Raw genomic sequence first — 10792 nt, 5'->3', positions numbered from 1 at the left:
GGGAGGGATGGATGGATGGATGGATGGATGGATGGATGGATGGATGGATGGATGGGGGAGCCGGCCCCCCTCACCCTCCCCTCGCCCCCCCCCGCTGACGTCACCGCGCCCGCGGAGGGGGGCGACACACGCTCGGCGAGGCGCGGAGCATCCGCGGTTGGCAGCGAGGGCTCCGTCTGGGTACCGGGGGCGGGGATGCGCTTCTCTGGCGGCGGCGGCGCGGATAGAGCGCGGCCGCGGAGGTAACGGGAGCCGGGAGCCAGGAAGGATGCGCGGGGAGCACCGAAACTTTTTTGTTTTATTCGCTCGCCTCCCGCGCTTTCCCGCGGGCGCTCGGGTCCTGGGGATGCGGAGGGAGGGATCCCGCCGGGATGGATGCTCCGCGGAGGTTCCCGGGATGGGGACGGGCATCTCCGTGGCGCGTTTCGGGATGAGCCGCCCGCGGGTTGGAGCATCCTCCTAACGGGAGCGGCTCGCTCCGTTATCCTCGCACCCGCGGTGCGATGCGCACGTCGGGGAGCCGGGCAGAGACCCCCTGAGGGGGGTCAGGGTGGGTTTTTTGGGGGGTGGGGGTGTCGCTGGGGGTAGAACATCCCTAAGATGGGAGGCGTGCGGGGGGAGGGGGGGAAGGCGGTGCTTGTGCGGGACCCCCCTCCTCCTCCTCCTCCCCAGTCCCCGCGGTCCCCGGCTGACAGCGCTGTGCCTCTCTCCCCACTCCCCACCCGCAGCTGGAGCAGAGCGTCCCCCCCGGCGCTGAGACGATGGCCACCAGCCCCCTGCCCGGCCCCACGGACATCCTGCTGCCCTCCCCGTCCAGCGCCTACCCGCCGGACCCCATGAGCCAGCCCAGGTCCGGCCACGCCGCCATGAAGCCCAACCAGGTGGGGCAGGTGATCCTCTACGGCATCCCCATCGTCTCCCTGGTCATCGACGGGCAGGAGAGGCTGTGCCTGGCGCAGATCTCCAACACCCTGCTGAAAAACTTCAGCTACAACGAGATCCACAACCGGCGGGTGGCCCTGGGCATCACCTGCGTGCAGTGCACACCTGTGCAGCTGGAGATCCTCCGCCGGGCCGGGGCCATGCCCATCTCCTCCCGCCGCTGCGGGATGATCACCAAGCGGGAGGCGGAGCGGCTCTGCAAGTCCTTTCTCGGGGAAAACCGGCCCCCGAAGCTGCCGGACAACTTCGCCTTCGACGTGTCCCACGAGTGCGCCTGGGGCTGCCGGGGCAGCTTCATCCCCGCCCGCTACAACAGCTCCCGGGCCAAGTGCATCAAGTGCAGCTACTGCAGCATGTACTTCTCCCCCAACAAGTTCATCTTCCACTCCCACCGCACCCCGGACGCCAAGTACACGCAGCCCGACGCCGCCAACTTCAACTCGTGGCGCCGCCACCTCAAGCTGACCGACAAGAGCCCCCAGGACGAGCTGGTCTTCGCCTGGGAGGACGTCAAGGCCATGTTCAACGGGGGGAGCCGCAAGCGAGCGCTGCCGCCCGCCCCGCCGGCCCCGCCCGCCGCCGCCCCGCACCCGCTGGGCTCGGTGAAGGCCGCGGCCGTGGTCGGGGGCGGCTTGCTGAGCCCGCACCTCCTGGCCGCCCCGCCGGAGCTGCACCAGAAGCGGCCGCGCTTCGAGGAGGACGAGGAGCTGCAGGAGGCGGTGGCGGCGGCGGCGGCGGCGGCGGCGGCGCACGGCGGGAAGAGCCCTCGGAGCTACCCGGTCATCCCGGTGCCCAGCAAGGGCTCCTTCGGGGGCGTCCTCCAGAAGTTCCCCGGCTGCGGGGGGCTCTTCCCGCACCCCTACGGCTTCCCGGCCGCCGCCTTCGGGCTCTGCCACAAGAAGGAGGAGGCGGGCGGCGGCGGCGGCGGCGGCGGGGCCGATGCCCTCGGCGGGGCGGCCGCGCACAAGGCCGCGGGGGGAGCGGCGGGCGGGGGGCTCTCGGGGCTCTTCTGGCCAGGGAGGAAGGACGCCGCCTTCTACCCGCCCTTCTGCATGTTCTGGCCGCCCCGCACGCCGGGGGGGCTGCCGGTGCCCACCTACCTGCAGCCCCCGCCGCAGCCCCCCGGCGCCCTGGGCTGCTCGCTGGGGGACGGGGCCGGCTTGCTGCGACAGGCGTTCCTCGACCTGTCGGAGCCGGGAGGCGAAGCGGGAGCCGCGGGGCTTGGAGCAGGAGCTGCGGGGTTGGGTGCGGGGGCCGCGGGGCTCGGAGCGGGGGCCGCGGGGCTGAGTGCGGGGGCCGCGGGGCTCGGAGCGGGGGCCGCGGGGCTGGGTGCGGGGGCCGCGGGGCTGAGCACGCCGCCCTCCGGCGCTCCCCCCGCTGCCTCCGCCGCGCGGGAGCCGCTGTTCGAGTCGCCCTCTGGGGGCGCGGAGCCCGCCTCGCCCGCTGCCTCCGACGGCGGCGGCGGCGGCGCCGGGAGGGTCCCCCCGCACCACCCGCACCCGCTGGAGGCGGCGGCGGGGCGCAAGGCGGGCGGCGGGTACCACCACTCCAGCGCTTTCCGACCCGTGGGGGGCAAGGAGGACTCGGAGAGCCTGGCGAAGCTGCACGGGGCGCCCCGCTCCGCCTCGTCGCCGCTGCAGCTGCTGCTGCCGCCGCCGCCGCATCCCGAGGACGCGGGCTGCGAGCGGCACCCGCTCCCCGCGCCGCAGCATCCCCACCACCGCCTCCTCTCCCCCGGCGGCACCAGCGAGGACAGCAGCGAGGAGGACGAGGAGGAGGAGGAGGAGGAAGAGGAGGACGAGCCCGAGGTGGACGTCGAAGGGCACAAGCCCCCCGAGGAGGAGGAGGAGGAGGAAGAAGAGGAGGAAGAGCCACGTGGAGGGGAACCCGTGGCCGCCGCCGGCCGCTTCCCGACCGCGCGGGGCTCGCTGGAGAAGGGCAGCCGGGAACGCCACGCCGGCTCCTTCCCCCGGGCTGAGGAGAAGCCCGGGGAGGGTCAGGCTCCGTCGCAGCCGCATCACGGGGCGCCCCGGGCGGGCAGCGGCGGCAGCAGCCCGGCTCAGCATCCCTCCCTGGAGGAGCAGCCCGCCTACAAAGATGTAAATGTCCCCCCGCGGGACCCTTCCCGGTGCCGGCGAGAGGCCCGCGGGGTGGGGAAGGGGTGGACCGGGGGGTCTGGGTGCGGGTAGAGCATCCCCAGCCGCCATTTTGGATACAGGGCACCCCCGGCCGCCATTTTGGGCACTGGGTACCACCCGCTGCCCTGTGAGGGACGGGGCATCCCCCTCCTCCATCTCGCACGCCCAGTGCTCTGCCAGCCCAAAGACAGGCCTCGTACGCCACGAGCACGGTCTTTGAGGGGTGGCTGGCACACCCTGCTCCTCTCAGCCCCCAAAGCCAAAGAATCATAGAATTATTGAATCATGGAATCACTGAATCTCAGAATCATTGCATCACGAATCGTAGACTCACTGAATCATTGAAACATAGAATCCCATAATCATAATCATTGAGTCATAGAATCACAGAATCATCGAGTCATAGAATGGTTTGGGTTGGAAGGGATCTTGAAGCCCTTGTGTTACTGCCCTTCATTGTTCCTTTGTATTCGTGATCTCTGCCTAGGGTATCCTATGGAAAATGCAAGGACACGTTCTCTTCCTGCAGCTGTGTTATCATAGAATCATGGAGTGGTTTGGGTTGGAAAGGACCTGAAAGACCTTGTGTTACTGCGCTTAGAATCGTGGAATGGTTCGGGTTGTAAGCGACCTTACAGCCCATCCAGTTCCACCCTTGCCATGGGCAGGGACACCTCCCACTGGATCTGGTTGCTCAAAGCCCCATCCAACCTGGCCTTGAACACCTCCAGGGATGGGGCAGCCACCACTTCTCTGGGCAGCCTGGGCCAGGGCTTCACCAAGATCAAAGTGTCCCCATCATCCTGCGGCAGCTCGCGCAGGCACAGCCATCCCTGTGGTAGCTGCTTTGATGGCAGTTATGCTCTGCTCAGCTTGTCAGGGTGCTGGCTCATCTCGTTTACACTACATATCACCTAAAAAGTTTGGACCAGGTGATCCGTTAGGTCCTTTACAACCTGGTGTTCTGTGCTGTGATCAATAGGTCAACCATCCATCCTTAGAGCAGCCTTCCAGTACTGAAAGGGAAGCTGGGGAGGGGCTCTTGATCAGGGAGTGCAGGGATGGGATGAGGGGAATAATTTTAAGCTGAACGATGGGAAATTAAGATGAGATCTTAAGAAGAAATATTTTTCTGTGAGGGTGGGGGGGCACTGGCACAGGTTGCCGCCAGAACCTATGGTTGTACCATTCCTGGAGGTGTTCAAGGTCAGGTTGGATGGGGTTTAGAGCAACCTGATCCAGTGGGAGGTGTCCCTGCCCATGGCAGGGGGCTTGGAACTGGATGAGCTGTGAGGTCTCTTCCAACCTAAACCGTTCTGTGATTCTGTGATTCTACAATGTGCCAAGCATACAAGACTTGGATGTAGCATCCAGAGATTGACTAAATAAATATGTCAGGTTTATTCAGTGGGTGCCTTGCTGACAGGTTGCAGGTGTTTGTGGGCATTGCTCAGTGGCCAGACGTCCTTATCCCAGATTAACACATGGGAGAAAATAATCCAGACCCCACACCGGGCCGAGTGCCCTTGCTACCCTGCACATTGCTAGCAGGTTTCCAACAGGATATTTGTACAATGGACTCAAACACAAAGTGCAAACGTTGGAGTTGTCCTGTGCAGGGGTAGGAGTTAGACTCCTAGTCTGACTAAGTTAGATCCTAGTGGGTCCCTTCCAACTCAGGACATTCTGTGATTCTGAAATTCTCTCCTTCCATAATTCCGACATGTGCTCCTCTCCAGTAATAGATGCCAGGATGGGATTCCCCACTGTTTTATTTTTTTTTCTCTGTGTGTTTTGTGTTCTCACTATTGATAAAACTGCCTGAGACTGCTTATCTGCTCCTAGTTTTCAGTACTAATCTCATGCATTTTGCTCCTTTCTCTTTCTCTAGAATCAGAAGAACAAGGAGAGTAACCCAGTCATCTTGCCTACAAAAGAGGACAACTTCTCAGGTGAGAGCCGGCATGGGTCTTCGCACTCGCTGCGAGTTGTGGGAGTTCACGGCTCTGCAGGCTGTGTGGGTTCGCTCTCCATTGCTCGATTTAAACAAAAATAAATCACTTCCATGATTTCAATTAAAAAAATCCATTAAACATTCTAATAGTCTCTCTATGGTGGTAATTTAGCATTATATTCATTCGCATCCAAAATGCGTCTCTGTGCGTGCTGAATGTACAAAATATATATTTATTTCTGTATTCTGATGTTTGTTTTGTTTTGTGGATTCTTGCTGGTAAAAGCATTTTAAGCACTGCGTTTTGTTTGGATTTCAGATAAGAGCAAGGAGCATAATTTTTTCATCACAGATTCGGAGCCTTCAGGAGGAGACTTCTGGAGAGATATAGCAGGTAGGCTTGAAAGAAGGTAGAGGATAAAGAGACAGAGACTTGAATTCATAATCAAATGTCTGAATATTTAGTACAAGGGTAAAGATAAAAACAATTCTAAGCAAATATAACTGAGAAAAATGCAAATAGGTGGAAAGCAGTGACATTAATAGGAATAAGTTTATTAATTGCTGGGCATATTTCAGCAGAAATTTCAGAAATTTATCAGGTTACACAATGAAACAGGCTGGAAAAGCATAAAATGACAATAATTGAAATGTTCTCTTTGAAACCTTCCATTAAAAAGGATCACAGCTTATTGCTTTTAATATCTGTCAGAAAGACATTAAAGGTGTTTTATGACATCTATGCCAACATTTATATTATCTCCATGATAATGATCTCTACACAAAATGTATAATACATTTACAAAAATTACATTATACAAATTAAATGAAACCACCTTTTACTGATTGCTAAATGTCTCCAAGGGGTTTGGGAAAGACGTGATTAGAAGTTTTGATACTAAGTTGTCTATTGCAGTGTCTTAAGGAGAGGGTTTTGTTTCTTGGGAAAAAGGAATCTAATTTTCCATTTATGTAATGCAAACTGCCTTGGCTTTGACTATTCACGGTTAATTGACTGTCAAACGAGGTTGTTATCCTCAGGCAATGTCTGCAAATTTGCCTGTCAAATGAGACAGAGAGAGCAAGCGGGGAGAGAGAGAGAGTTGTACAAGGAGTGGAAATGGAGAAATGGGATCTTGTAGAAATCTTATATAATAGCAGAGAACAATTGAAAGATTACAAACATGTGCAAACGTGTCCCATTTCGAAGGAGTATTTTTTAGATATTTAGATTATTTAGAATTTTTTTTATAATAATACGATCTGCTTTAGCAATGGTATATGGGGAAGAAACCTATCAGTGTTCTAGATGTTTGTAAATTTTGTGGTTGAGGGATCGAGGTTGTAGACCGATGGATAGCACCTAATTATCTTCTGTACTTTCAAATAATTACCACTGAGAGCTCAGTGGTGATGCTAGCAGAAGTAAACCTTAAGAGCCCGAGAATTTTTAGGAATACGATAGTCAATGTCCTGCACTGTGGCCCATTTATTTTGTTTATTTTATAAACACGTTTGGTTTTTTTTTTCTTTCTTTTGGAAGATCGTTCTATCCAGGCCCACTTTAAACAGTAAATTATGGTGATACTTTGATTTTTTACTTAGGTATTGTATCTCCTCTCTGTCTCTAAAACTCCAGATATTCTGTATGCATTGACACTTGTGAATCTATGGCAGCAATATGTTTATTTTCATGCTAGATTTAAACCTCCACAGTACATTTAAAGGTAAATTTCAGTTTTCAGAGGTGTGTACTAACCTGCACATTTTGACTCTGTAGAGAGTCTTAAATACGTTACGTAAACTGAGAGCAGCACCTGGGTGTTGGAAGGTTTCGAGACTGGATCTGAGACAAACTGACTGCAAAGAAATGCAGAATGTTCCAGGGCTCATTTCTGCAGGCGATTCCCTTGTGTGCCCTGAGCAGGAGCAGCCCTGTGATCTTCAGAGGGGTTCCTGTCGTTATGGCCATGTAGGACTGGGCCCTCATAGTCTTTCCCAGGATTAGTGTGTTGTATTCACAGTGCTTTTCTGCTTGGTTGTCAAACCATTTTGCAGAATATCCTGGCTCTCCAATTTCTTTAATATATTTTAATGCATTTATTGGTTACTTAAATTGGTGCCTTTCTTAATAAGATTAAGAAAGATGAAATGATCCTGGGAATTTCTCCCAGTGCAGGACGGACTTGTATTTATCAAATAAATCCAGCAAAGAGAGTCTTAAAACAAAAACAGTATTTTCTGTGCCAGAGACAATAATTTATAAGTGCAGATGTGTGGATCTTATTCTCCAAGTGTCAGTGAACTTAACAATTTGTGATAAACGGAGCTCTTTCCAAGGCTGAAATAGATACGGGCTCGATGATCCCGTGGCTGTTCGTCTTGCACAGCCAGTAAACTCAAAACCCTTCCTTTTCTGTCAGGCAGTGCTCAGAAAGAGCTCAAGATTACTCAAATTCCCACGACAATTTTGAGAGATAACTGTGACCAGCTTACGTAAGTGGTCCACTTTTTTTGGGAAAGCTGCTGTTCGCCATCCCGACCCTCCTTCAGCAGCTGGAGATGAAGGGTAGGAGCGCTGTGTATGTCTGGCATGCAACAGCATCGCCGGGCTGCCCTGTGAATACTGCATGTTTGTTAAAAAGAAGTTAAGTTATGGAAGGTGTTCCTCAAGCCGTCTCATTTTTTATCTGCTTTAATGAGAAAGGAGACCTCTAAAATGGGGTGTTAATAACAGCTTGAAGTCACCTTCTCAAATCCTGTTACCATTTCCCCCTTCTTGGTAGTTTCTGTTTTTTGGTTGGGTTTTCTTTTTTTATTTGTAAAAGATAGTTTGGTGGGCATTTCAGGAAAATTCAGGGTAGAAACAGTGAGCCAGATTCTTCTTTCATTTACTCTTAATTACGCATCCAGAATAACTCTGCGTATGTTGGTGCAACTGCTGTTTACTTACTGTAGCTTGTAGGGTGTTGGAAACAGCCCAGTATTATATATAAACAGCAAACTGGATGGTCATGTTGGCTTTTACTGGGGTAAGTGGTGAAACATTGGATCCAGAAGTTAAATGACATAAAGAAGGTGTTAGCAAAAAAGTAAATAAGTTGAAAGATGAAACAAGGGGAGACAAGGTGAAGTTTCAGATGTGGGGCCAGTATTAATAGATGAGATTGTGTATAAATATAGGGATCTGCTTAATAAACAAAACTGCAAATGGATTGTAGGACTTGGTCCTTATTTAATGTTCATGTCTCTTCTCTGCTTTTACTAAGAAGCTCACAGGCTCTCTTTGAATTATGAAAAATGTGTGAGGAATTGTTGAATTTCTGTATTTTTCACAAATCTCATGATATTTGGGTTTTTTTTGTGTTGGGTTTATTTTAATTGAAAGCCCCATCTTCCAGAATTGGGTGAGAATCTCACTTTCCATTTAAAAACCCCAAGAATTATAAATTTTCTGGCCCTCATACTTCCGGAATAAAGCTATGAGATACTTCCCATATGCATGCATAGGATTCAGACTAACAGCAAAGTGTTTCATTGTCTCTCTGGAACATTTAGTGTTTTTAAGTTGGTCACAGTTTTTGAATGTTTGGTTTGAAAACCTACAACTGTTTTCTCCTCTGTCCATTCATATGTAATTTTTTTAGCAGAAGTTCATGTTTTAAGTCTTAAATGGATGTTAGAAATGAGATGTTATCTGTGTAAAAAGAACTAGTTTGTTTTAAAGTTAAACCACTTCCAGGGAAAATTAACATTCGAAGCTCCAGATTTTGTAAGACACGTAGATCAGGCCCAGAACAGAAAAACTCTTGAAGGTTGCATATCAAGTAAAATAGGCATATTTCCCCAAGTCCTAATTATCTTATTGATTATTCTCCCCAAAAGCAGCATGAGTATGCACAATGCATGAATATATTCTGTAAGGGTAGGATTTTTTTCAGGACACACCAAATAAAACTGTCCGTGTCTTAAAGTGAGTGTAATTGTGAATATGGATGGAGCCTTCAAAGCACTCAGAGTCTGCGAGTTCACATATGCCTTTATTTTTTAAATGGATATATCTGTATCTATCTATCTATATCTATATACATGTAGATATTTATTCCCAGAAGATACCAACATCTTCACTGCTGTGGTCTCTATGTCTGCAGACATCGCTCTCTCTCACTAAAGCTAGTGGTGGAGGTTATGGTCGACCAATGACGCTGTGGGCTTCCTAACGGAAAACTCACCTGGTAGGAACAAGCCACAGGGCTCATTGGCAGGCGTTGTGTGCTTTGGGATACTTAAGTACTATCTGGGAATCGTAGAGTGGTTGCTGGGACACGGATGAGGGGATTTAGGTTGGTGTGGTTTGGCATTGCAGATGTAGTGAGAGTATGTAGAGAGTACGCGCTGAGAACAAGGCACGGGATGACGTGAGTTATGTTCCCGATCCACTGGAGCTTTCCGCTGGGCAAATCTGTTGCCCATTGATGTAACTGAGTTGTCTGGCCAGGGTGAAAATTCTTAGCTGCTGTTTGAAGAGCACTTTTAGAGCTTCCCGAGGAAGGGTTGCAGGAGATGGCTCTAGAAGGCACGGCATGAAGAGGTAACCTGGCTATGACTGGTTTGGCTTTGTATAACAAGGGGCAATGCGCAGTTATTTTTAAGGAGAATAAGTTTAGAAATGCTTCTGTTTCTTATGTTAAAAATTCAGATCTTAACTACTCCAAGTGGGTGTAGGGCTAGTGAAATTGTGGCACCTCAAGAGCTGAGGTTGTGTCAGTGCTCGAATCGAGACCTCTTATTTTCAGAGTACGGATTAGATAATTTAAGGTATGTAATTTTTCCTTTCCTCCGTGTGTGGATATTCACATTCCAGCTTAAGAAAGCCATTTGTGTAAAATACAACCTGTGTCCCTTTATTCTGGAATAACTGTGTCTGAGCACACCTGAGCTTGTCGGGAGGAACAGAGGTGCCAACCGCTGTAGCTGGGGCAATTTAAACTGGCTATAGATACTTCGTCCCCTTTTACAAGGCTGAGGGAGCATTGGATTTTCCTTAATAAACCAAGATAGGTTTTTCTCAGGCAAAACTCGGTTGTCCGTACAGGGCTGCCCAGCATTCGGCATGGATGTTGTAAACGCTGCTGCCAGTTTGCGCGCAGATAAGACCCACGAGAGTCACGGAGGAGCTGTTAGAAGGGGAAGTGATTTTTCCTTAAACTGATTAAAATTCTTTGGGCTTTCTGTTTGTTTGTTTTTAAACACCTATTTAGCTTTTAATTAACATTTAAGAGAAAGGAAGCTGGTTAAATATTCAATACCTCCTCCCTTTCAATTAAGGTAGAACAGTACACAATGCATGATGAGGCCTTTGGGAAGTATGGAAAAACAGAGAAGAGCAGGCTCCTGATTATCGTTTTCAGGGGGACTAGAAAGGTGAAACCCATCTGATTATTGTTACCATTAACAATAATAGTGTTTAGGCTTTTTCTTGAACACTAGAACGCAGTTTTAAAGCACAGTTATTCTATAAAACCGTATTTGCTGGGTTTTACCTTTAAATACATTTGTTTTTCCCATACTGTTCCTTACTTATTTGGGGGGCAATGATAGGGAATTTTCTAAGCCTTTTTGTTAGCTTAGTAGGGCGGCTGGAGAAGTTATTATTTATTCTACGTGTTTTCATTTTGATGCAGTTCTTTCAGTCTGAGCAAGTCGGTAGCCTCAAACCACAGAGCCCTGAAAGCTCAACTGAGCAAGTGGGAAAGAG

General features: G+C 50.9%; 1 protein-coding gene across 1 annotated transcript in view; it reads left to right on the top strand.

Moving 5' to 3' along the window:
- Positions 1-734: 734 nt before the first annotated feature.
- The window catches only part of SKOR2 (SKI family transcriptional corepressor 2), a 31753-nt gene continuing 21695 nt past the window's right edge, over positions 735-10792 (top strand). The window contains exons 1-4 of the mRNA XM_069880201.1: positions 735-2142; positions 2254-3041; positions 4972-5032; positions 5354-5428. Of these exons, the coding sequence (XP_069736302.1) occupies positions 762-2142; positions 2254-3041; positions 4972-5032; positions 5354-5428 (2305 nt within the window). The 5' untranslated portion in view covers positions 735-761. The remainder of the gene's footprint in view (positions 2143-2253; positions 3042-4971; positions 5033-5353; positions 5429-10792) is intronic.

This window comes from Phaenicophaeus curvirostris, chromosome Z (assembly GCF_032191515.1).
Source record: "Phaenicophaeus curvirostris isolate KB17595 chromosome Z, BPBGC_Pcur_1.0, whole genome shotgun sequence".
NCBI lineage: Eukaryota > Metazoa > Chordata > Aves > Cuculiformes > Cuculidae > Phaenicophaeus > Phaenicophaeus curvirostris.
Note: the sequence above shows the minus strand (reverse complement) of the source record. Positions and strands in the feature narration are given on the sequence as shown.